This window comes from Sceloporus undulatus, chromosome 6 (genome assembly GCF_019175285.1).
Source record: "Sceloporus undulatus isolate JIND9_A2432 ecotype Alabama chromosome 6, SceUnd_v1.1, whole genome shotgun sequence".
NCBI classification, from domain to species: domain Eukaryota; kingdom Metazoa; phylum Chordata; class Lepidosauria; order Squamata; family Phrynosomatidae; genus Sceloporus; species Sceloporus undulatus.
Genome location: NC_056527.1, coordinates 60050431 through 60078075, shown reverse-complemented (window position 1 = coordinate 60078075; position 27645 = coordinate 60050431). Strand labels below are relative to the sequence as shown.

General features: G+C 37.5%; 1 protein-coding gene across 4 annotated transcripts in view; it reads right to left on the bottom strand.

Moving 5' to 3' along the window:
- Nucleotides 1–437: 437 nt before the first annotated feature.
- GOLGA4 (golgin A4) overlaps nt 438–27645 on the bottom strand; it is a 70659-nt gene continuing 43451 nt past the window's right edge. Inside the window, exons 15-26 of one of the 4 annotated variants that reach the window (XM_042473204.1) lie at nt 26607–26762; nt 20082–24202; nt 18059–18180; nt 15195–15325; nt 12870–12983; nt 11614–11634; nt 11378–11446; nt 9524–9599; nt 6718–6821; nt 5755–5841; nt 2574–2635; nt 438–646 (exon numbers count right to left, since the gene is read on the bottom strand). In XM_042473204.1, the coding sequence (XP_042329138.1) occupies nt 2609–2635; nt 5755–5841; nt 6718–6821; nt 9524–9599; nt 11378–11446; nt 11614–11634; nt 12870–12983; nt 15195–15325; nt 18059–18180; nt 20082–24202; nt 26607–26762 (5028 nt within the window). In that variant the 3' untranslated portion in view covers nt 438–646; nt 2574–2608. Of the gene's footprint in view, nt 647–2573; nt 2636–5748; nt 5842–6717; nt 6822–9523; nt 9600–11377; nt 11447–11613; nt 11635–12869; nt 12984–15194; nt 15326–18058; nt 18181–20081; nt 24203–26606; nt 26763–27645 lie in introns of those variants that run through there. The other 3 variants (XM_042473206.1, XM_042473205.1, XM_042473207.1) reach the window with 3 other exon arrangements.

Here is a 27645-nt window from a genome sequence, read left to right as displayed (position 1 = left end):
TGAGGACCAACAACTTACCTACAGCGACAGGATGTCCCTATATACTATATGAGATACCTTACAAGGCTGCTATATTAGTTTTATATGACCACTGACGAAGACGCTCCAGTCGAAACGCATTTGGTCTTTGCTTTGTATTTCTTAACTGTAATGGGCATACTGTGTTATCCCTTTTAATTTGGTCTCTGTTGCGCACTCCCCAACTGAATGGACATACTATGTTATCGCTTTTAATTCCATTCTGAGAGGCACAAAGGAAATGGTATTTTGTGTGCTTGATAACTCCTTATGGGATTTGCAGTTCCCTAGCCCAGGACTGAATGGTTAAATTAGCCTTGTTAGGGTGTGACTCATAGGTCAGAACAAGCCTTTTTGTATTTAGGATATCATATACTCTTTGCTTTGTAGTTTTTTAAATATCTTTTTAGCATTCTAGTGCAACATATTGTTTTAATAACATTGCTGTGTTTTCTATTTTTATCCCCCCTAAACTTTTTGTCCACTCACTTGCTTCTTTCATGTGGGGCCTTGAATAACAGTTCTCTATTCATTTCTCCAAGAGCTACTATGGAGATACGATCAGAAGTGCCATCTGCTACAAAGTGCACGTGTCACAGGTTCTTCAAGAGGATGGTCGTAGCCAAGACTGGAAGAGAGGAGAAAAGAAAAAGAGAAATAAAATATGGGTTTGGAAAATTAAAGTATTCTGCTGTAGAGACAAGTATACAGTGCGCCCTCATCATACGCAGGCGTGCCTTACGCAGCTTTCAGTATATGCTGAAAGCCTCAATGGGAAAAGAGGTAGCATGCCCCATAAGGGGTAATGACATGCGCACCGCCGCATGCACAAGCTCCATTCATTTAAACGGGGCTTGAGCATATATGGAATTCCATTTACGCGGGGGGGTCCGGAACGGATCCCCCGCGTAAAGGACGGGCAGACTTTACTCCTACAGTGATGAGAAAATTGTGGCCTCCAGAGATCACTGGACTCATGCTCCCACAGCCAGAACCAGCATAGTCCATAGTCAATGGACTGAGGAGAATGTGCACATAGGTCCAAAACACATGGCAGAAATAATCCAGTTTGAGATAACTTTATCTACCCTGGCTCAATGCTTGGGAATTTTGGGAACTGTAGTTTTGTGAGACATTTAGCCTTCTCTGTCAGAAAGCTCTGGTGCCACAATAAAGTACAATCAGACCACATTCTCTATCCCTGAATTCCCCACCTCTGTGTGTTTAACAGCTAAATTGGGAATCAACAGTATATTTTAATTCCTCTTGAAAAAGGCACTTATTGAAATCTTGAACCGGGTTCTCTTTAAAAGTACCACATGCTAGGATACTAAGAAAACATGCTTTCTTGAATGTTTCTTTAAAAAACTGAATTAGTAAATTGCACATGCTGCTAGATTAAAAGGGAAAGGGGAGATCGCTAGCCCATCTCACCTAAAAAGATGTGCTAACAACCGTGCTAATTGTTGTTCTGGGTGTGTGCGCGCATGCACATATATGTGTCTAGTGATATATGCTTTAATCCGGTTTCAAATCGTTTAATCTTGATTTAACTCCTGTATCTTGTGAATTTTTAACAGGGTTCTTTCTTAAAAAGAAAATGTAATCTACTTTGAATCCCAAACTGGGAAAACTGTTGAAAGATTATAGGCAGATAAAAAGTTTCACAGCTTTGGGAAAAAAACCCAAGTCTGAATTTGAGTTAGAGTTATGCATTGAGGATGAGAATATTATTGGTAAAATTTCAGTGTCTTCAGTATTCAAATTAGCATTGTGTAGTTTGGCAATGTAGCAACATTCCCTGTGTTCATAGTTTCAGGGGTCTAATAAGGTCTTAACAGCAAACTCGTGCACCACACAATATGCATCAGACATATCCAGAGAATTCAGGAATGCCAATGGAATAGCAATGTATGAATGGAACAGATAGAATTATATGATAGGAAGAAAGCAGAGGCCTTGCCCTGCTGCAGACACAATACACAACCCATCAGCATGGATGTAAGGAGGCGCAAAGCATTTATTTATTGAAATTTCTATCCTTTTCTATTCTATCACTTTAACATGTTCCACCCCTCTGGAAGTTGGGCAACACTTGCTGGCTTCAGAATGAACATGAAATGTCAGTCAGTGATGACTTACTTCTTCCAAGTAGTTAATGGTTATAGTGCCATCCAATTTAGACTTTGTATTATTATCCCAATTCCTATAAATTCCTTTTTATTTATGTTTTTTAATGGTTAAAAACAGCAACAAAGTTGGGGCAAACTGGATCAAGGTAATATGGCCTAATTCCACTGCAGCATTCCCTTTACCTGAATTTCCCCTGCCTCAAAAGCTGCCATTAGCCACAGAAAGAGACAAGGACAAAATTGGTGTATTTCATTTGGTGATGGGAAATTTTAAGTTAGGAAAGAGTACACAAAAATGTGAGAGGGTTAAGTGTTTCTTACAATGATTTGCTTTGCAAAACTATTATGGTAGAAATGAGTGTGCAGCATGTTAGTGTGAAATAAAAAAGCAAAAAATGTTGTTAAGTATTAGGTAAAACTCACCCACATGCTACGTAAAGCAGTGATTGATGATTTATTCAGAAACCAACACGAGGTGGATTGAACTACAAAACCAAGGGGAAAAAAGCTTATGGGTTACTGTATTAAGAAAAGCAAATGTGGACTACAGACGTTTTCACATCTATCTCCATTTGTTGGTTGCTCTAGGAACTTTAATATCTAAGATTAGATACCTATGATCTGTACTGTAGAGGTATGCAATCTTTTGGAGATTTTAGATTTCAACTTCCAGGATCCCTGACTGGAAGCTGAACTCCAAAACACCTGGATGACCAAGTTCAAGAACACTGCTGTATTAAATATACCTTGCATACTACTGAAAGTTACCCAAGTGTTAACACAGTATTAACAGCAAATTCATACCCATTTTTCTGCGTAGCTTATAGTCATGTGCTGCCAGTTCCTTAAAATGGACATGCAGAACATGTACAAGTAAGCCAAGGATGTCTTGCAGTTGTTCCTTGTCACTTGCCAAACAGGTGCATTGGGCAGAAGGCCGTTAAACCTAAAAACAATTACTAGTTCCAAACTGAGGAGACCCAATCAATTAATAGAAACCTGGTAAATCAATACTTATGTATGTTCTATTGGTTCTATAGGTTGATTTAGTTAGATTTAGGAGCTCAATTTAGATTTTGTGTCAAAAATGAACAGTAAATGAAAATAAAATAAACACAAAATGAAATAATGGTCCTCACATTGTATCCATACCATATCTTTGCAAACAAGCAGAATTAAATTGGATTAACATCAGTAGCCCACATCTGCTTAGGACTGGCAGAAAAGCACATCCGAAGAATTAGTATGCATCAAAGCTAGACAGTTTTTAGACAAAGACAGAAAATATGAACTGACAGTGGCATAGAATTTTTCAACATAATGTCCATGTAATGTATTTGTAATATTTTCCACAAAATATGGAATTTGCATAGCTTTTCAATGAAACTAAATAGTCTGTGTGTGTGTCTTCAAATCACCAGTGGACTTAGGGTGACCACATTAATTTCATAGGTTTTTCTTAGGCAAGAAATACTCAGAGATGTTTTGCCAGTTCCTTCCCCTGAAATATAGCCCATGGCATCTAGTATGCATGTATTAACTGCTTAGCTTTCAAGATCAGATGGGGTCTGGTACAACTTTAGGTCCTAGGGTATTAAGGTCTTCAAAACTAAGGTCCGAAATGCACAGGCTAAATAAAGCAGCTTTCAGCTGCTTTGGGGACATGGTATTTAGAAGACACACGTCCCCAAAGTGACTGGACGCCGCATTGAGGCAATGCTAGGAGGTAAAAAGCCAGCCCTAAAAGGAGCTGGTTTAGATCAACTCCTGGCCAGTGTAGCTTGGGACTGTGGCAGCAGCCCACATTGGGAGCCAGCCATGAGGTCACTGCAGTCCCATGCCGATCGCGACTAGAGGCCGCTCCTATTGAGCCATCTGCTTCACCTCAAAGTTAACTAAAACTAAAACTAAAACTAAAAAACTAAATAATAAAGTCACTTAAAAGTGGAACAGCTGCATTTTGACTCCTGTGTATTCTCTTGTATAGTGGATCTTCAAAGCAGTAACTACCATGTAATGTAAACTGGCATAGCCTTGTTAACAAACCTACGACAATCCTAAAGTAAGTTTTCTTTGCATTTATCACACTTCTTATAATTTTCAATGTTTGTTTTAACTGAATTAATAAAAATGTAGGGAAAAGGAGAAACCCCAAATCAGCTGCTCTTTATCACTCCATTTAGTAAGAAAACAGTCAACAACCTTTTGTGTGATAAGCAAGGGAAAGTGATGTTGAAATCAAGAATGTTGGTGTTGACATTTTGGCTGGTTTGCCCAGTGGGAATCCTATCACATCAATTCTTAAAAGAGCTACGCTAACTATACACTTTGATGTTCAAGTCATTTCTGATATATGGCAACCTTAAGGAGAACCTATCATGGGGTTGTCTTGGCAAGATTTGTTCAGAGGGAGTTTGCCATTGCCTTTCCCTGAGGCTGAGAGCATCTAACATGCCTAAGGTCACCAAGTAGGCCTCATATCCAAGCATGGAATCCAGAGTTGTAGTTCAACGCCCAAATCAAGCTCAAATTTCAAAGTGCTAAAATTCCTTAATGGTGGAACCAAATATTTTTCTCAATATCATTTATGCTGTTTGATTGGAAGCTTACTGGCATGCAGTCAATGATTCAGAATTACCTTAATTTTCTGGATTTTGCTCTGAGACATGTTGCGTAGCAGTCAAAAGAGTATTTGGAGGTTTGGCTCCTTTCCAGTTCTCTTTTGCAAGCCAACCTGTTCTGATGTGTCTCCAGAAGCATCCTCAGAGGCAAGATCAAAAGGTCTCTGCAGGTTTCCTTCAGATCCCTGCATTTATTTTAAAAACCTAAACCAAGGTATTTCTCTGTTTTACCATAATATGGCTGCTACACTGCACACCTTTCTGACCACCTCCAAGCTTTTTCTGTGGACTTTTTCATCATCCATTGCCTTGTTTCTATTTTAGATAATTTTGAAACCTAAGTCTCTATTTCTGCCTTCATTAAACAGAATATTCAGTAGATTAGGAAAACAAGAAGAAGGGAATTTGTTATTGTTGTTGCAAGAAATGAATAAAGATTAGCAAATAGAATCAAGTAAGAGTAAGATTTAAAATGAAGTAAAAAAGAAAGCAGAACAGCTTACAAGTGAAGAGACGATGCACACCTGACTCCACCACCCAGGGCTCCAGACAGCGTGCGGCGTCATGATGTGCTTCTGGTGCTGCATCCAGATGATGCAGAGCTGAAGGGGTGTCATATAGCTGTGCTGCCATGGCTATGGCACCCTTTCAAGGGTGCCAAAAGGAGCTGCTTTTTGTGGCTCCTTTCTGCACCCTCAGAAGGCTGGATCAGGGCCGCAGCATGAGGTTGCTGCGGCCCCCATCCGGCTGAAGAAGGGGCGGTTGCATGCTGCCCCTTAGGGGATGTATGTACAACCCCTCTTCTAGCTGTGCTTGGTTGAGACTTTTCTGGGAGGGGAGCTACTATTCAAAATCATTATTCCCAAATCTACTTTTACAATACATGATCCTTCTGCGGAAATACTACAACACCAATATCAAAAGATTTTACTTTTGATATGTATAGATAAGACCACTTTGTTCAGTATTTTACTATAGCTTACCACTGTTCGAGCATCTTCTCGTTCTAAAATCTTCTGTACTTGGTCAGCAGGAAATTTCAGCACTGTTGTTATAACTTTTGCCATCGTCTTAAGAAAAGATAACTAAATTACACTGTGGCAATTTTAAATTGACCAGTTCATCAAAACACTGCATTTTCCTGTTTAGTAGTGCTTATGGAAGCATAATATAAAAAAATGCATATACATGTTTAGTTTCTCATTTCATTAATCTGACAGATGGTAATTTAAGTGAACTGTAAGGAAACTAAAATCACTTAACCTACTCAGGTTATTGCTGTTAACTGCCATCAAGTCAACTTTGACTTATGGCAACCCTATGATTGAGAGACTTCCATGCCATTCTATCATCAACAGCCCTGCTCCAATTCCAGCAGATTCAGGAATGTGGCTGATTCTTGTTAGCATTAAGCATTTCTTTTTTGCATCCTTATGTATTAGTATTTTTCTTGTTATACACTGCCTTACTGTACATTGCCCTAATGACACTTGTGGGGAAAGAGTACATAAATATTAATAATAAATAATATATTACTAATCACAGGTATTTAGGAAAAATTGTAATTAATCTTTGTCTTCTCACTGCATTCAGCTAACCCAGTCAAGTGGTACTTATCCCCAAGAATGTATTTATGACCTAGTGATCTTTGAGCATGTGGAGAAAGGAAAACATCTGTAAGCCTAATCCTCATAAACAGCAAATAAGATGGTAAATCTCCTGCACCTGTCTCTGTTTTTTATGCTTGGTTCAATGGCTGTTGGCTGCTCAGAGTGACACATAAGTACCAGAAAAGTTAGGGGGTATAAGTATATGGATAAATAAACAGAGCCATATCTAAATACCTACACAGAAATCTGTCCTCCAAATTTCATATCATACTGCAACATAGATCTCATACTCCCTCACAAAGATAACATAATTATGTACCCGAACAGAAGGAATACCTTTGTCTCACGACCCATCATATACTCGAACAGCACTTTCCTTAAGTATTCAAATTCAGTTGGTTCTCCAAAGAGAGAGATATCTGAATGACACAGGTTTCCATCTGCACAAACAAAAAAGCACTTTTTTATATAAGTCTCTTTCATATAAAAGCATACAATCAAATTAAGAAATTATATTGTCCACACATTTATGTTGGTTCACTGAATTGTAACAAGGATAATACAAGTTAATCACTACTAAATGTACTTAATAAGTCTGATATCCCTTGCCTGTCAAAAGTATCAATAGAGCCCACGGAAGCTGCCTAGCGCCTTTAAATTCAAGACAGGAAAGGCAAAATATCTCAATTATTAATCCTTCTAATCCCACATGTAGTTTTGCTTTTCTCCTACAAGACCTGTAGACTGAATTTTCTCTAAAGGCACCACCAGGACTAAAGAATAAGCCCAACTTTTCTAATAATTTAAAAAACAAATCTTAGGATGTAAGTCACTAAAAGAGCAAGCCGGTATCACCAAGACTTATAAAATTCCAGCAGCAAAACATGGGTTTCAGCCTGGTCTAGAACTCCTACTCCACAACCATTGATTCTTAACTTATTTGGATTTCAACTTCCTGTCCATCTTAGACTAAGAGGATCTTCACTTCTGTGGTAGATGCTTATGAAACTAGACTTTTTATAGCTTCTTTGGACAGGCAACTGGTTTCCTCAACTGAAAGCTGAGTAGTTTAGGGAGGGAGGTGGAGAGGCTATACTGTATAAGATTCTGGCACCCTCCAAGTGCACTCGTGTGTGTGTGTGTGTGTGTGTGTGTGTGTGTGTGTGCAACCTTGTATCAAATATATAAAGACAAAATATTTTCTAAATATTTTAAAACATTTCAGATATGTTGTATAAAACACTAGACTCTAGTATGTAATTTTCCTAGGACTGCCACTTTCATCCTGTTTATGCTTCTTAAGAGACTTTGGCATTGTTTTCATAAAAATTTACCATGACAACTGATATTTTTAAATTTTGGCTTCATAAAAAATAAATAAGGAAAATGGAAACATCTCAACTATGCCTATTAAGCTAGCTTCCAAGCAAAGGTCAAGGGAAAGTATCTGTATTCTTGAAGTTTTGAATCTTATTTTAATATCTATGCTCTTTTAATAAACAACTTTTTAAAAACATCTAGGAGGAACTGTTCATCTTACTTTCCTTGTAGCTTTTAACCTCCTTGAATTCAAAAACATTCCTAGATATTAATAAAAATCCCAACTTCCCAAATAATTTTCCATCAACCTGTGGCTGCTTGAAGGAGAATTTGCACAGCCCAACTTTTGCCACATCAATGTTTTGCCCAGCTGCCACTGAGAAAGACAAAATTAGTTCCATGGTTTTTAGAAGGAGTATAAAAATGTCTTGTTTTTAACACTAGATTTCTAAAAAAGTTCAAATTACAGGTGTTAGCTACTTGTAATTCCAATACCCCTATGATAGCAAGTACTTTCTCTCTGTGTGTGTGTGGTGGGTAGGCAACAGGCATATTTATAATTTAGTTATTTCCAAAAAAAAAAGACAAAGTTAAACTAAGTAAGGAAAAAAAAAATTAAAATCAAGGCAATAGCAATCTGTATCATGGAGAACTGAATTATTCCAATGCACATTATTGTTTTGAACTTCTAGTTTCCAGGTCATGAAAGTATTTGAAGTGAAAATGACTGAAAACATTAACTATGGCCTAAACCAGATTGCTTGCTGCCACTCCATTTAGGCTGGATCAGGACTGTGGCAAACAGATGTGCAGCCCCAATCCAGCTAGCTTCTGCTCCTATTTGGGGTGGAAAAAAGACGCCCCTTTAGAGTCAGCTTTTTGCCACGTCCAAGGCCGCCTGGAAAACGGCCAGCATGTAATTGCCGGCGTGCCTTCCGGGCGACTTGAGGGCTTGGCACATCTAAATACCATGCCCCCCAGGCCACCTAGAAGCTGGCTTTACCAGGCCGTCTGCTTGGGCCCTATGTTTTATTTGCAATTTCAATGTAATTATTTTTTTTACAAAGAAAGAATATACATACATGAATTGCCTGTACACTCCAGTTGTTATTTTATTCGTATCTCAAAGGTATTTTCCTAATTATTTAATTTTTTTTCTATTTTAAATGCCTAATTTGCTATCCTATCTCTCAGAGAAGGGCTGCCTGCAAGTGTCTTGTAGGGCAGGTAAATTAAAACTGAGGAGAAGGGGAGTTGGGTCCAACGGAAAAAAGTTAACAGTTTAGGACTTTGGACTCCTGCCTTGTGAGCATCAGTGGATTGCTCTGCCCTGCCATCAAGAGAATCTGTTTCCAAGATTTTATAATTCACAGCAATATTTTTCACATCTGTATTTCTCCGTACAGAAAAGAAGATTCAGAATCAGCTTACATATCTACATTTCACTATAACATTATTTAACTCATTTTTCCAAACTTTGGGGGCAATCCTGAAAGAAAATATATACTCAAACATTATCAGCATAAGAAGGGCCAGATATATACAGCAAGATTTATATAGCTCAACTTGTTAAAATGGAGCAGAGTGGTTAGAACGATTATCAAGTACAATAGCTTTATACTGCTGAAACATATGAACATGAGGAATGAAGAATAGCATTTATCTCTATAAACAATTATCCTAAATATATATGTAGACTGATCATACAATTAAATGGAGCTTATTCTGAATAAGTATGCATAGAATTGCAGTTCTAATTAGTCGTGCAAGTGTTTTCATATGCTGTACTCTGTTGCTTGGTGCCAAAACAAATATTCCGCACCTCTATAAGGAGTTTCAACTGTTGTGACATACATGTTCTTCTCATATTTTTTCAACCGGTCTTGCAGTGCATGGATCTAAAAATAAAGTGATGAATGAGGAAAACAAACAGATATAACTGAGATGGTCTTTGGAATACCTTTCAACAGCAATACAATGGACCCTTGTTATGCACTGGGGTTTGGTTCCAAGATCCCCTGTGTATAACAAAATCCGTGTATGCTCAAGTCCCATTAAATATAATGACATAGCAAAATGGTGTCCCTTATAAAAAATGGAAAATCAAGGTTTGGTATTTGAAATTTATACCTTTTTAAAAACATTTTCAAACTGTGTATGCTTGAATCCATGTATAAAAAATCCATGTATAAGAAGGGCCGACTGTATTTATTGAATGTACAAAATATTAGAGAAAGTCACTATGTTATATACACATCAAATTACAAGGGTGGAGGTTAAAAATGTTGCATTTATTCTTCTAAATATATCATGATAATATTGATTAAGGTGCATTAGAAATGATGTTTATTTCTATGAAAATTTGTGTTTATTACAACAAGTTACAAATGCCTCAGCAAACATCAAGTATCAAAAAGAGGTCCCACCCCGGGAAAAAAAAAGGAACCTTACTTCTTCTTTGATCTAAGAAATTCGCTGGTGCACAATGTGCACAGGAGATCAGCTGTGTGCACTCAGTTCAATACAATATAGGGTCTGCATATTGGGCTGAAACCAGGATTCAAATCTTCACACACACCTTATTGAATGGACTTGACCTAGTGTCTCTTGGCCTAATCTGTTGTGGGGAGGTTGCATGAAAGCTCTGGAAAAAGGTCAGGATAAAAATATGCTTTTGGATTATTTTTTAAAATCTCCTTCTATATTTGCTTCAGGTAAGTTTGCATGGGCCAAAGGGTCCAGATTCCCTGCAGCCTTGCATTGTCTAGTTTAGACACAGGCTTAAATATCCAGGGCTGGATCAGGCCTGATCCTGCTTGTCTGGACATGGATCAAGGGGTAATTAGACTTTACACCAGGATAGAAAAACCCTAGTTTTGTCACATCTGACATGGAAATGGGGCACCTGGCTGCATGGATGCAGGCAGGTATCCCTTTGCTGTATCAGGTATGGCAACAGGGGGCTTTTCAGTCTGACTGCCAGCTATTAAGGGAAGGAGTGGTGCACCAGTCCCAAATCCCTGGACCAGCACAAGATAGGTGTCTGAACAGCTAACTATCCCTGTACTAACCCAGGGACCAAACTGGGTGAGCACCGGGCCCAGAAAAACATGGGCTCGACCTGTGCTTTCCTGACCTGTCTGCTTCAGCTCTTCAAGGGATATAACAGCTCCATTTACACAAAGAGCTCAACTTTTAACTGGCATGAAAAGGGACTGCAGGTAGGAAGCGTTCACATGTCCACATGTGAATCTAGATTGGAGCATGTAGGAAAGAAACAAAAAGGAGAAAGAATACAGACTGCACTATAAATTTAATCTGCCCAGAGGTCAATTAATTTGTAATGACTGCTTACAAAGAACAAGGGAAGTTATCATTTTGATTACATTGTGAGAATTTTCTTGTTCTCCACAGGGCAGAAATCCATGGTTGACAACCCATGATACTTAAGCACATTCGAAGCAGAATAAAGTATTATCTGAATTTAATTTAAGTTGTAAAAAAATTACTGCTAACCTTAAGAGACTTGCTCCTTTAAAAGTTAAAAACAAAACAAAACAAGGAGTGGGGTGGGAATCAGTTTTCAAGTGTTTCTTTCAAATTATTTTCAGAATACATTTTCATGAACCTCAGATCTAAAGCTGAAGATTCCTCCTATTTCAAACTAGTTCCTTACCTGTTCTCTGAATTCCTGTTCTTTTAACTTTGAATCATTGAGAAGTGTTGTCTTCTGGGCTAGCTGGGCCTGGGAGGTGGAATTATACACTTCAGTATAAAATATATATTGGAATATTCACTGCTAAACCTTATCATATTACTTTTGATCTGTACAGTAACAGCAGCACAGAAAAATAACTGGTGACATTATGTCAATAGCAAAAAGTATAAATGTATTCAAGAAGACAGTCCTACCTGAAGTTCTGCTAGTGTTACCTAAAACAAGAACAAACAAACCATAAGACTATTAAATAAAATACACTGTCTTTGTGACCTTATAGAGAACATTATACAGTGTTATAAAATATTTTCATCTGTACAATTTATCATTAATTTTCAGCTTAACACTGAGTACCTGTGTCTGTGCTTCACAAGCTTCTATTGCAAAGAAATATTTGAGATACTTAGTGCTCACTACTATCTGCTAAACATCTATGGCCTCAAACAGATGGGGCAAAAGGAGTTCCCACCTCGACCTGCACAGGACTGCAGCGAACACATAGTACCAGTCTTGATCCAAGCTGCCACTGCATAGCCAGCTTTTTTTGGCCCAGCGTGCTCTCCTTGTGGCTTCCAGCCGCTCTGGGGACTTGCACAGTCTAAATGCCATGCTCGCAGAGCGGCTGAAAGTTGCACTTTACTGCCTGTCTGTTCTGGGTCAGACATTGCATAATTACCCTTATATAAAACCCATTATATTGCTATATTGATGAATATTCATATGGGAATGACTAGCTTTGTCACTGCCAGAATAAAACATGGTTTATAGGTACAGTATTATAAACTATTAAAAGACAGAGTCCTCCTCCTCCAAAATAATATTAGATCCATTGATAAACATTTTCAACCTGAAATCCCATGCTCCATGCAAAACATCTGATTTAAAATAACAAGATGTAGACATATAAACTGTGTATGTATAAAATATAATAAAGAAATAAAAAATAACAAGATGTAAATATACACAAATTCTCAATGACTCATTTCATTTGGATAAAAAAAAATCTGCCCATAAAACAAAACTTTTAAAAATTTCTGGCAAATGAAATAATGTGAGATTCAAAATAAAATAGGGAATGAAGCATTATAGACTGTATCCAGACTAGCTACACTTAGTTCTTATTAATATTAAAAAGACTATGACTCATCTGTTCCAATGTGACTAGTTTTGTCTGAATCAAACTCTATGTCACTACCTGGTTTACTGTTGAAATAAAACAAAGCTCTCTACCACCGATTTGGGTTCTCAGGTTCACCTGCTTTGCATCTATGGCAGAGTATTGAATCAGCTTCAGATATGAGATAACTGTGATAACATGACATTAAAAAAACTATTTGGCAAAAGGAGGTTTTAACCACCTAGTCAAAATGAAATCAAGAAGTCTAAAACTAAAGAAATGAAGAGCCACAGTTGGTTAAGATTTCAAAAAAGAAAATGTTTTTCAACTTACTTCACCACTGTCCATGCGTTCTTCATCCTCCAGTCTTTGTTTATATTCCTCTTGTAATTTCTCCAGCTGTTTTTCCAGCTCATTTACTTTTCCTGTCATTTCTTCTTCACGAGACTTCAGAATGTAGAATGTAGGAAAAGAAAGGAAACAAAATAATATAAGTTGTGGGACCCATCATCTTCAGCAAGAGAAAATCCTACTGATTTTTTTTTAACAGATGCACATTTCACTCTACATTCAATTAATATAAAAAAGGCCTTTTAAAATAAGAAACTCTAATTCATGCTGGAAAAAGAATCAACACTGAATCTAGATTAAAACCATTTTGTTGCACATTATCATGGAAGAGTACTAGTATTCTAAAGTATCCTAAAGTCACTTCTGAACTTTAAACAAATATAGCTAAATTGTGGAAAATGTCAGGTGAGACTATAGTCTTTCACCAAGATTATAAGTATCTGCAGATGTTAAATCCCTATGGCAGGTGCAGACTGGGTGGGTCACATAAGGATGCAATTAAATGAAGACTTTGCTCCCATGTATTGTTCGACAAAATACCTAATTTTGTAAGAGCCAAGCATGACAGGCAGATTATTATATTGATGTTTAAACTATTGTAACAACTAAATAACACTTGTTGCTTTGTTGCAACCACAAGACTCCAGTAATATTTATGTCAGCAACTTGTTTCTTAAAATCCATTAAGTAGCGGATGTCACACAGTGGAACTAAAATATGCATAAATTCGGTAGATCATTACAGTTATCCCAAATCAAAGCTGTGTTTCAAAATAGGTATGTGTTTTAATTCACCTAAGTAATATAGAAAAGAAATCCACAATCTAGTTCCCCCACCCTTACCCCAAAGATGATAATAAAGTTCAGAAAGTTATCTGGCAAACAGTATACATCCTTGGATACTAAATCAAATACTGATGTTTATTTTCTCAGAACAGACATTCCAATAAACACATTTTAAAATGAGTACATATTGAGCAAAAAAGAGCATTTGTTATCGTTCCTAAATGTCAACCATAAATTGAATAAAGAGGATTGATGTAATATGACAAAGCAATTATGCAACTATCCCCATAAGCAAGAAGGCTGCCAATTCATTGTAAGAATGTATACAGTTTGGAGACATAGAATATAACTTTCTCTGAGCACTATTCAATTATTCTGATGACTTTAATGTAACAGGAATGTCAACACTTAATGTACTGTATTCATTTCTGCAGTGTTCAATGTCTGCAATAATACTATGGATATTTCAGCAATGGTAGCAAGAATATATTGCTGTACTTTTATAGAACTGCATAGTAGCAGGAGTACATAAACATAATTGCATTTTGTAAAACAAAAATGCTAGAAATCAATATTTGTGTTGCTGAGTTGTCCTATCAGACATGACAATACATAATGCTGATGTCTAAAAGAGAGAGGAGTACTATTAAAGGAGAAGGTTTTATTTTAAGTAAGAAATCTCAATTGCAAAAAGATGTCTCTACATATGAAGGGCCACCTTTCCTTCAGGCACACTTAAGAGTGATTAGTTACAGAGATATTAGATCATTTAAGCCAAGCCAGATAAATAATAAGAAGTCCTGAACACAACTAGCTAATTTTGGCCCCATACAGACAGGCCAAAATGAAGCTGCTTCGGGTCACTTTGGAGGTAGGCTGTTTAAATGCTACATGCGTCCTAAGAATCCAGAAGCCGCGCCAAGGCCACACCCCAGTCCCAAAAACTGGAGTGTAGCTTTGGCACGGCTTCCGGATTCTTAGGACACATGTATCATTTAAATAGCATACCTCCAAAGTGACCTGAAGCAGCTTTATTTTGGCCTGTCTGCATGGGGCCATACTCTCCTATTCCACTCACAGATCAAGTTCCTATGGCCCAGTACCACTATTTTCTATGCAAAAATTGTTGTTATCTCAGAGGAATTAAAACTGGACAATTTAAATAAGTGAAAATGGGATATTTCAACTATTAACATGAAAGGCAGTAGCAAGCCCATTTCTCAAAAAACAATAGGACTGCACTTATTGTTTTGTTTCTTGACTTCCAGACTTGAACTTAAAAGAAAAAAGAAAAAAGTCAAGCTTAGAACCCAAGCTAGCTAAATGGCTAAATAGGTGAACAGAGGTATAATCCAACTAACCAGCTAATATAGTAACCCTAACAAAATATGAATTTCCATAGCATGAGACCCCTTGTGAGTCCCTTCTCAAGAGCAAGGTAACAGGAATATTGTGCATTTTGACTTTTAAACACACACACACACACACACACACACACACACACACGCAATGCAACACATACCTCTAGTATTTCTTCATATTTTTTTACTGTCCTTTGTAGGTCATCATCTTTTCCTAGAATCTTTTTATGTAACTGAGTTATTTCTGCATGGTGGCTTTCCATTAGTTCAGATTCAACCTCTTGGGCTTTACCTGTTTAAAAACAGTTGACTGGGTTAGTGTGGCACATGAATGAAAGTATCAGCAAGGCATTCTATACAGGTTACAAAAGAAAACTACCAGAAGAGGCTTATAGAGAGAAAAATGTTGAAAGCAAAGCAACTCAGGGCCTTGAAAGATGATATTGTTGAGAGAACATATTCCTTGCCTAAATTTAGCACACAAAGTGGATTCCTTCATACAGGAGCATACCTAGGTTGATGCAACACTGGGTTTAAAAGCAAGTACACTCATCCCTCCATATTTGCGGTTTTGATATTTGCAGATTTGATTATTCACAGATTTAATTAATACGTTCTCTCTAAGAATGTCTAGGTCCTCCAGTGCAACACTATGGTCAACTTTAACGAAAAGTTGCACTGAAAGACCTAGAGATGCCTAGAGAGAATACTTTACTAGACATTTGTAGCTTCATATTGTAGGGAATCAATAAAGAGGAGCTTAATTATTATGGAATGAATTAAAATAAATTAAATGGGATGCGGTGGCTTAATGGTTAAGACACCAATTCTGATTATCATAAGGTTGGAAGGTTGGCTATTTGAGGATCAAATGCCATGTGATAGAGTGAGTTCCCGTCACTAGTCCCAGCTTCTGCCAACCTTACAGTTTGAAAACATGCAAGTACAAGCAGATAAATAGGTACCACTTTGGTGGGAAGATACAGTGTTCCATGCATGCATGACCACCAAAGTCGTCTTTGGACAACGCTGGCTCTTCAGTTTGTAACAGGGATGAGCATTGGCCCTACAGTTGGTTATGACTAGACATTCATGTCAAGGGAAACCTTTACCTTTAAAATCACTTTAAAGCTCAGGGTTACCAAAGCTTCTTCATCACCTCTCCTTTCCCTTTCTTTACTTTTTACTGCTCTTGTTGTGTGCCTTCAGTCATTTTCTACTTATGCTAACCCTAAGGTAAACTTATCATGGAGTTTTCTTGGCAAGATTTGTTCAGAGGGGGTTTGCCTTTGCCTTCTTCTGAGGTTGAGAACATGTGATTTGCCCAAGGTCATCCAGTGGGTTTCTATGGCTGAGCAGTGATTAGAACCCTGGTCTCCAGAGTTCTAGCCCCAATGATCAAAGCACTACACTATACTGGCTCTCTTCATTATTTATTATTACACAAATATCAATATAGGGCTGGAGGAGACAAGCAGGAAATAGCGGCTCAATCCTGCTTTTTCCAAAACCAGGCCAAACCCTGCTGTCCACACAACCCACTTCCAAGGCGGGGCTAATACCCATGGCCAGACTGCACAGCATGCCATCAAGTTTTTTTTTTTGCTGTTGTTGCTGCTACTTCCCCACCACACAAACACATTGTCTGTGAGGTCCAAGTACCCCTTTGATCAGCCACAGAGCCGCACATGGAATGCTCTGCTAGTACAGGGCATTGGTGTGCAAGTGATACACCGGCAAAGCGCAATCATGGAAGCCCCTATATATGTCTTATTCATCCCCCTGTTGGAATGTCTGGTTTGTGCATATTATATTTACATTCATTGGAGTTGTCGTACTTTCATTTCTTTGCTCTACCACAGTGTTGTACTAACACCAGGCTGTTTATATGCAGGTGTGAGGATATGCATTTTCTGAGCTAAACTGGAGTATCCTGTCTTCTTTGCCCCAGAGTGCAGCTTCATTTCGATTTCAACCCGCTTTGGAGGTGTGCATCAAATAACCCCCCCCAAGCGGCTTTATTTGGCCCATCTGTTTCATCCCATAGTCAGCTAGAAGTATCCTTCTTTTTCTACTGTGGCCATCCTCAAAATCAATGAAAATGCTTGTAAGCAGAAAAAAGCAGCCTACATTACTTTGAAAACACACTAATATGTTAACTTCAGACATTAACGGAAGGTAATCTTTCCACCAATTTATACATATGGTTATGAAATCTGGACAGTAAACAAAACTGACAATAACAGAATAGAGCTCTCCAGATACCATGAAAAATAAAGGGGTATGAGAACCAATCAAGCCTAGACTCTAGAAGTCAAAACATCTAAACTGAAGCTACTGTACTTTTGAAACATTATGTTTGGCAAAGTGGAAGGCAGTAAAAGGAAGCCATGGCCATGTGTTTACAGATCTTAACAGGGTGGTTAATAAGAGAGTGTCTTGGAGTACCCTCATTCATAGGGATGTCGTAAGTTGAAACCAACTTGATGACAATTAACAACAACAATCCTTCCATGCCCTGCAGCCCCCTCAGCTGCCTTGAAGAGCCTGTCTCAGGAAGTCAGAGACCCTCCCAAACAATGAAGAGTGGAAGTGGCTGGCAAAGGGGAAAATTAAAAGTGAACAGAGGTCCACCAACATTTTGGATGATTTCCCTTTCTCTATACAACATTGTAGGAATGCATCTCTACATAGTTCCTATTCTTGACCTACAATCAATGGGTTTGTGTACAGAAATACATACACAACACACCAAGAGAAGCAGTAAACATAAGAATTAAAATCTAACAATGGAATTTGGAATGGGGGGGGGGATCAAGCCTAGTTAGCAACAAAACTTCTCTTTAGCATGGGCTTGTGCCAAAATATCTTAGCAGATTCAGGAAAATAAATATACAAAACCTGGACTCTGTTCAAACCTATGGACATTTTGCTTCTAAACTGACTCTCCAACAATAGATCTGATGTTTGGATTTACAAGAGAAATAGCTGTTCAATATCTATACAAGGTATTGTTCCAACTCACTGATAGTTTCTTTTACAGCTGTTTCTAATTCCTGGTCCTTTTGTGCCAGCTGGGTATTGAATTCCCTCATCAATTGCTTTAATGTGGAGTTGTGCTTCAATTCAATGTCCTCTTTCTCATATCTATAAAGACACAGCAAAACATGTTATCTAGAGCAGATAAGGTAGTTCAAAGCAATAGCATAAAGACACATTAATGTCTTTCTGAATGAATTCAGAGTCTGCCCAAATTAAAAATGCTGTTAAAATAATGGCTGTTACAAGAGATGACCATGCTAAGCAGAGTTCCATAGGAACCTTGGTTTATGAAGGACAAACATCCTGCCCAATCCTTTACCCTTGCAGTGTGAGAGGATAAACAACTGCAGATCAGCTGTTTTATTGTGATATGAAAAACTGGCAGACATAAAGTTGTCTGACTTGTTTATCTCTTGATAACCCAGATCATTAATCATAGAACAAACTCTGACTTAATTCTCTATTTTGTCAAGAGAGAGCGAAGCCAGATAGCTGTCTGTCTGCCAAATTCTTTCACAATAAACAACACAGAGAGCCTGTGATTTCTGTAGCCACTCTACTATAAGCAGGCGCTATCAGCCAGTGTACATGAATATACTTGACTGTCCACAACAAGCTAGAATTCCCTTGAATTCTGGATTACTGTGAATGTTGTGCTTCGCTAAGTTTTTCTTTAGATTTGTATTACTGTTCTTCTGTTTCACTGAGAGATGAAAAAAACTCATTATCAAAATATTGGGCCAGACCAGACAGGTAGAAAAGAGTGGCCCAAGTCCACTCCAGCCAGAAGCAGGTCCAAACACCATCGGCCATGTGGCCCACTCCCAACACAAGTTGTGCTTACTGGGGTCAACTGGCATTTCCAAGAGCTGGATTATCCCAGTTCCTTTTTGTTCTGGTCCAAATGACTGGAGTGTGGCCTCGACATGGCTTCCAACTGCTTTGGAAGCGTGTGTCATCTAACTGGTACACCTCCAAAGCAGCCAAAAGCCGCTTCATTCATCCATCTGTTCTGGTCTTCTGTTACCAAATCTAGAAGAGCAAAGGTTATTCTAGTAGAGCAAAGGCAGTACAAACTGCTGCAAATGCAAGTCTGGCTTGCAGATAGCTAATTTATTTTCCTGGGGTTAATTAAATTATTTAAACATATCTATCCAAAGGAAGATTTGCTCCCTCATCTTCTTATCAACTGTAGCATAAAAATAGTTTTAGGAAGACATTATCAATGTGTAGCTATCTCTGAAACTCATCCTCACAGAAAAAGCATCAGATCTCAGCATACCCAAATAGGAACAAATCCCACTGAATATGGTGGAATTTCTGAGGAAATATGTTTAGGACTACATAATAACCACTTTTACCTATTACATTCTAATGTGAATAGTGCAGAAAACAATGTAAATGCTCAACTCTTTTAGAAACTCAACCCTGCAAAGGCCACACTCAGATTATCAGCCTTCTACATTCACTTGCATGCTGTTTGCTCCTCTCTTTGTGGTGTAAGGAATTAAACCATAGCTTCTCATTTTATCCAAAGTGTGGCTATTAGTTTCAGAACATGGCATGATATTAAGTCAGCTTCAACGGTTCAATATTCAGGTTTGCTCCAGAGCTGGTGGTATCCATAACTTCCTAGTTTAGATAAAATTAGATACTACGGTTACTTAAAGGCTTCTTGGTTTGCAGTAAACAAAGAGCAAAGGCTATCTTATGTATGTACAAAAAGCCCATTTGTATCTTTTTATCCAAGATATAACCATATGAACTAAGCCAACTAGCTTTCCATGTTGTGTGTGTGTGTGTGTGTGTGTGTGTGTGTGTGTAATACCAATAATTGAAAACATTTTGGCCAATGTTGACTCTGAATAATCAAGCACCGATATCTATTATTTGAGTATAAAGTTGGATAAAATCATCTTTCTCAATTTCACACAGTTTCATCAACTATAAAAAAAATTACCAGTGGTAATTTTAGAAAGCCCTCATGGAATGCAGTTTGAACTTACTTTATTTTCTGTTCCATTTCCTCCAAGGATTCTTTCTTCATTATTTCCAACTCCTGCTGATGTTCCTTCCGCAGAGTCCGCAAATCCTTCTGCAGCTTATTCAGATCTCTGTGCTGTTTCTGCTTCTCCCGCTCAGTCTCTTCCAGTTTACTTTGTATATCCTTCTGCTGGGTTTGTAAATCATCAAGCAATTTCTGAAGTTCAAGGACTGATTTAGTCTTTTCTTCTGTGCTTTCTTCCAAAGCTTTTATAAGGCTACTTCTTTCACCCAGCTGCTCTTGAAGCCCCAGCAATCTTTCATCATACTTTGAAATTATTTCTTCAATTTCAATTCTGTGCCTTTCTTTCTCTTTCATTAAATCCTCATCAAAACTGTTTCTCACCTGCTGCAAAGACTGCCCTTCTTTTTCCTTTTCTTTTAGTTTCTCTTGCAAATCTTTAATGACATTTTCCATATTCTGTTGTTCTTGCTCTTTGAGTTTAAATTCTTCTCTGATGTTTGCTAGGTCACTATCATTCTTTTTGCATTGTTCAAGCAATATAGCTTGTTTCTTTGTTTGCTCCTCAAGTTCTTGCTGAAGCTTTTCAATTATGATATGATCTTCTTGTTTTCTTTTATGGAGTTCTTCTTGTTGATTCTGTACCTCTAGTTTTAAAATATCATTTGCTTTTTGTTCTTCATCATGCATTTTTAGTAGTTTCTCTTTTTCCAATAAATCTTTCTGTAAAGCATCAATTTTTAATTCGTATATCTGCTGCATGTTCTCCAATGCATGGGCTTTGTCCTGTTCTGTGGAAACTTTTACTGTTTCCACTTTCTGTATAATCTCCTTTTCTAACTCTGAATCTCTTGATCTCATTTTTTCCTCTAAAGATATTATCTTGTTTTCTTTGTCTTGCAATTTTTGTTCTAACTGCTTTTTCATGTCTTGTCTACATTGTTGTTCTCTTTCTTCCATTTGAGAAGTCAATTGCTTTCTAATAGAAGCAATTTTTTGTTCAGCCTTTTTTTTCAGGTCTGCTATTTTAGCAGTTGTTTCTGAAATAAGCTTCTCTTCTAAAGCCTTTAATTCCTCCTCTTTACTTTTCATTAGAGCCACTTTTGTTTCTTCAAATTCTTTTGATTTTTCCTCAAGATCAACTTCCATAGACTGCACTTTCTGTTCAAAAATTAATACTTTTTCTTCCATTTCCTTAAGTCTATTATCCTTTTCCTCAACTGCTACCTCAACCTGTTGAAGCTTTAGTTCCAGTTCTTTTTTTTCACCATGTTGCTCATTATATTTTTTAAGCTCATCCATTAAAGAATCGTTTTCTGACGTTTTTCGAGCAATGTGTTCCTCTAGTTCAGCAATTCTTGCTGTATGGATTTTTAATTCAGCCACTAAATCAGATTCTTGTTTGTCTCTTCTGATCTGCTTTTGTTCTATTAAGCCTTTCAAATGTTCTAAATGTTTGCTTTGTTGATCACATTCCCTCTTCATTCTGTTCAATTCCTCTTCTTTTTCACAAGCTTGATTATTACTCAATTCAACTTTGTTTTGTAATTCCTTAATGGTATTATGGTTTTGTGTAAACCTTAACTGGGCTTTCTTTTTCCATTCTGACATCTTATTCATCCAGTGGTCCACCTGCTCAAGAGCAGCTGCTTTTTCTACAGTCAGCAGTTCAACTTTGGAAGACAGTTCTTGTACCTCATTCAGTAACTGCTCTTGATTCTCTTTGTGTTGCTTGTTTAGCAATATTGTGACAGCATCTCTGTCTGATATGCTACTTTCAAGTCTGAGATTTAACTCACTAATAAGTCTGTTAAGGTCTGCAATCTCTGACTTTTTCTCACTCAGTTCCTCCTTCATGGAAGTGATAACATTAATATGCTCAGATAATTCTTTCTTCAGCTGCATGGTGAGTGCTTCTTTTTCCATTGCTGCTTGCTGCTGGTATCCTTCTTCTTTTTGCAACTGCTCTTTCTCTGTTGTAAGTCTTTCAATATCCACCTTCATAGATGTCATCAGATTTTCCTTTTCCTGTAAAGTCCTATTTAAAGTACAATTGATTTCTGTTATTTCTTTAAGTTGAGCTTCTAGGTCAGAAATTTGAAACATTTTAATTAATATTGTTCCTTTAATTTTTGTTGCCTGCTCCTGACAATGTGCAATTCTAACAATTATTGAAGAAAACTTTTCATTACACATTTCTATCAATTCGCTGGTTTTTGTCTGCAGTAAAGTTTCTGCCTTCTGCTGGTAGTCCCCCAATTGTTTAATTGTGTCTGCTTCGAGCTTCTCAAATTCAGATTTTTTTTGCTGAAGCTCCACATTTTTGTCCTCAAGATTTTTTTTATAATCTTCACTCTCTTTAAAATGGGAACATTTCAGAGCCTCAAGCTGCTCATCAGATGTTTTCAATTTATCAGCCAATTCACTAATTTTATTCTTCTCTTTTTCTTCTACTGCTTTTATTTCATTAAGCTGTTCCTGAACTGCTGTTTTTTCCTTTAAAGATAAACTAAGGTCATCCTCAAGTTTTGCAAGCTGGATTTTCAGATCTGTTTCTTTTTTAGTCAAAATAGTCACTTGATCTAAAGCATGCTGTAGCTGCTCTTTCAGTTCATTCATGGATATGTCCCTTTTTGTTTGTTCATCCTTTAAACGGGTAATCTCTGCATTATTCCCTTCTCTTTCAGCACTGAAGGTGGCCAGTTTCTGCTTTAGGTCTCCTACTTCCTGTTCTTTTTCCTGCAACTCCATTTCATGCTTTTCCTGAAGCTCCTCAGCCTGCTGAATTAGCTTCTTTTCCCACGTTTGTACAACTTCTTCTAGTTCTTGTCTATGAGTTTTAGCTAGGCTTTCTAATTGCTCCTTCTGATTCATCTCAAGTTTTGATACAGCTTCACTGATTCCAGTTGAACTAGCATGAGCCATTTCTACAATTTTTGAATTGAACTGCTGCTCTTTCTGACTAAACTCCAATTGTTTGTTTTCTATTTCCTTTTTCAGTTTTGCTTCCTGCTCTGAAAGCTTCTTCTTGAATTTTTCTTGCATCTCTCTTGCTTTGTCTTTAATCTTGTCTGTTTGTGTCTGTTGATGTTTTAATTTGTTTTCATATTCATCTTTTAAGGCACCAATTTCCTCTTCTTTGGCTGATAAGAGCTGTCTTAGCTCATCAATTTGTTGATTCAAGAGTTCTTTCATTTCTAGAAGCTCATTTTCCTTCACAATACAATAACTCTTTGCCTGGTTGACCTCTTCTCTAAGATCTCTTAACTGTGATTCATAGTGTTCTGTTAGAGAGGATACTTTCTGCATATTTTCAATCTGCTGCTTTTCCATTTCACAATTCAAATGATGTACCTGAGAAACTTGAGAGTCTAATTCTGCTTTGACTTCATTCAGCTGGGTTTCACTTTTTACAATTTCTCTGGCATTGTCATTTCTGGTCTGAGAAAGATTATCCACTTCTGCAGACATTTTTTTACATTCAGATTCAGCTTTTACTAGAGATTCCTTTAGTGTTTTTATTTGCTCTTCCAGTTCCTCTTGGCATTTCTCTTTTGCTTCCAAAAGTAGTTGGAGCTGACTAATTTCTTCTTTGAAGTCTTTCTTAATTACTTCAGTTTGTTCCTTGTGATTATTTTTTTGTTCTTCCAGCTTTGCTTCAAACTCTTGTTTTTCTTTATCTGCTTTTTCTTGTAATGTGGTCAGGCATTTTTCAAGATCATGACGTATTTTTAATACATCTGATAACTCAGAAGAGAGCGCTTCTAGTTCTGTTTGTTTCACATCAAGCTTTTCTAATGTTTTTTCATTCATCTCTTCTATATGGGCATGAAATACAGTCTCTTTCTCTTTTAACAGTTTGGATACTTCTTCTTCATGAAGTCTTTTCAGTTTCTCCATTTCTGAATGCTGCTCCTCTGTTAACATGTTAAGTTTTTCTGTCCAAAACTGATGTTCTTTCTGCTTCACCATCTCAAGTTCTTCTCTATGCTTTTCAACTAGGGCAGTGATTTCTTTGTTGTGCTTATTTCTTTCTGATTCTATCTGAGTAGTCAAATCCTCCAACTGGTATTTGTCTTTTTGTGAACTTTTTGCAAGGGAACTTTCCAACTCCAGAATTCTCTGTTAACAAGATTGGTTGGGGGGAAATAGCATAAATACCATTTTCTGTGAATTGAAATTTTTCATTCTACCTGGTTTGCTACCTCCTATTCAGTTTACTTAACCTAACATTCTTTAACTATGATAAAATAGCATCCTTAATAAATGTGAATCTGATGGAGGAAAAGAGGACATGGAGCAAAACTGAGAGGTTGGACTTACCATGATTCAAGGATGGCAGGAAGATCAATCCACTATGATTTGGTTATTCTCTGCATGCCAAGAAGACTGATGGGAGTGTGCATTCTTTTCATTAAGCCCCTTCCCTTCTCCATCAGTTTTTATTATCTAGCCTTACCTAACCTAAAACCTCATCCACTCTGACACTGCTTCATATTTTGTTCCAAAGGGCAGGTGTGGATTGATCCTCCTGCAATCCCTTAATGAACTATCAAGCTCGTTCCAATCTCATTCATGGGATGGGATGGAGGAACAATCCACTACAATTGGGATGTACAAAACCTTCTTTCCTCTGGTTGAGGATATCATTTGGCTACCACCGACTGCAATGTAGCCTTACCAAAAGTTGCCTGTGCTGACTTATCTAATTTGTAGTGTCTCACAAAGGTTGATGGTTCTTTCCACTTTGCCACTTCACAAATGTCTTTCAGAGAACTACACACAGCATAAATTCTACTAGTAGCCATAGATTTTAAAAAGTGAGGCCACACATTGCTTGACTTTGGATTCTTTTTCCAGTCATAGTAAAGAAAAATACAAACACATAACCATCACTGTTCTTGATACCTTTTGACTTAAAGTCCTTGGATTCTAAAATACAAATACAGCGAGCCTCCCCCTTACACGAGGGATCCCCCTGCATAAGGGGAAATCTATATATGCTTGTGCCCCATTAAAAACAATGGGGCACGTGCTCGCGCCTAGGGGACAGTGTGCATGCCATTGCTTTAATTGGCACGTGCTTCCGCGTAAGCTGTATACAGTTTACCCACTTATGGCGTGGACGCACTGTAAAAACTCTGTCCACCTGAACTTTAAATAAATCTTAATAGCTCTCCTTACATCCAACATACATCGCCTATATTCCTCTGGATGCCTTGGATCTGGACATAAATTAGGAAGATAAAAGATATATTACCTCAGGAGTCATCATTCAAGAGATATACTTTGGTAGAAAAGTGGGATCCATGGTCAATACTAATCTATCCTTGTCAAATTTACATAAATTTGGATTTACAGACAATGCAGCTAACTCTGACACTCTCTTTGCTAATATGATTGCCATCAGGAAGGCAACCTTAAATGTCATCATTCGTAGTGACACTTTCCCCAGTGGCTCAAATGGTGTATTTGTTAGTCTACTGAGAACTAAATTAGATCCCAACGCAGAAATCTTTGGTATGTAGGAAAAGACTTAATAGTTGCTCCTCTGAGAGATCTGAGATTCAAGACAGGATGGCAGGTCCTGCTGCTTTTGGACACCGTAAAGAAAACTGAATAAATTCCAGAGAACTGTTGATTTCCTGGAAGTTTCTCTATTGTCTCTATTTTCTTCCTCACGATTCTCTGCTTTTCTACTACCATTTGCCACTGGTAAAGAAACATATCTGCTTCTTGGTTTCTTGTTGAATATTATTTTGTAGACTTGAGTCACTAATTGTAGCACCCATCAATCCAATGTTACGGTTGACCACAAGACCCTGAAAAGCAGAAGTCTTCCTCCTGCTGGCACTGACCTTTTATTAATATTGAGATCCACCTCTTCTATTGTGTTATAGTTTTGCAAAGGACCCTTGTGTACCAAACTGGTCTCTTGGTCTGTACCACTGCTGTCTGTAACATTGACCTACCAACTGCTCTTCCTCCTTGAAAGGAAAAGAAGCCGCCCTGAAAGGACCTCTTATTTAATTTTCTTCTCTGTATAGTTGGCATGGCTTGCTTCTTATGCACACTTTCCAATAGAACTTTTTCTAGGGAACAAATTGCTTATGAAAAGAGACTCCACATAACCAACTGCCCAGCACAAATACTCATAATTAACACAAAGATATCAATCACATCCTCTCTTATACTTTGTTCCCAGACCCATCAAATGAGGAAAGACAAGGAAAATATATAACATAGGCTCTGAGGTCAGATTTATCCCTTCATGTTACAATGCATGGATTTATTGCCTTCCCAGAATGCCAAGAGGCACACCATCTGCTTTCCTTTGCTGACTTCTTCAAACAATCCTTGGTTTTATCCTGGATTATACTATGATAGGCCAGGATATGAAGAGTCACAAGAGGGGTTTCACCATATTCTCGGGGACTGAATCCCAAATTTCTCCCCAAAGTCTTCAAAGTTTATATTTTAAATTCAAGTGAGAAAAGAAAAAGAGGTTTCCAAGTCTTTTACTCACTGTTTTGGAGGTCTCCACTGCTTGTTGCATCTCCTCAAGTTTTCTAGCACATTCCAGCTGAATTGCTTTTTTCTGTAGCTCCAGTTCTTCTAAGGCCAACAATTCTTGTTGTTCTTTTTCTTGTATAGTCTGTAGATGTTCCCTCTGACACTTTTCCTGTGTCAGGAATTATGACATTTTAGAAAATAAAGCCCCTCAACCAGACTCTTATGTAAACTTAGCAAACATGTGATAAGAGAAGTTCTCTTACAGATCAATAAATTGTTGAAAGTAGAAATAAATGGTCAATGCTCATGGATATAAACAGTGGGGCTCCCAAAAGACATGTACTGTGAATTGTGGATTTAAATTGAGAGTTTTTTCTATAAGAAGCCAGGTCTTGCAAAAGAGATCAGAGGGAGAAGCAAGTGGATTTAAATGGAGAAGGTATTTTTGATAGGAAGCCAGGGCTTACAAAATGGACCAGAGAGAAAATCAAGTGGATTTAAATGGAGAGTTTTTCCGCCAGAAGACCTCTGAACTGAAGACAGGGACACTGTGGAGGAAGAATGCAAAAAGACAATATCTCCAGCAAAAAAAAAAAAAGATAAGCCTAACTGGATGACAGATGAAATTCTTCAAGCAGTTAAGGACAGGTGAGAAGCAAGGGGGACAAAATAGGATCAGAACCTTGAACACAATTGTTCAGTAACTTGTGCACATGGACAAACAGGATTATTATAATAATCAAGGTACTATAGAAACAGAAGATTGTGATTAAAAAAAAGGTACAACAAGAGGCCTCTTCTGCAATATTTAAGAATTCAAAAGAAATTTTTAACCAAGAATGGAAATGCTCTATGACAAGTAGAGGAATACATTACATGATCAATAAGAAATAAGAAGATGATGGAAACAATATTCTGAATAACGATATAAGTGATATGAAAGGACAATTGATTCATTCATGGAAGAGCCATTTGTAGATGAACCCACAATTTTAGAAAGTGAAATGGAAACTGCACTCAAAGCACTTGGGAGAAAGAAACCAGTAGGAACA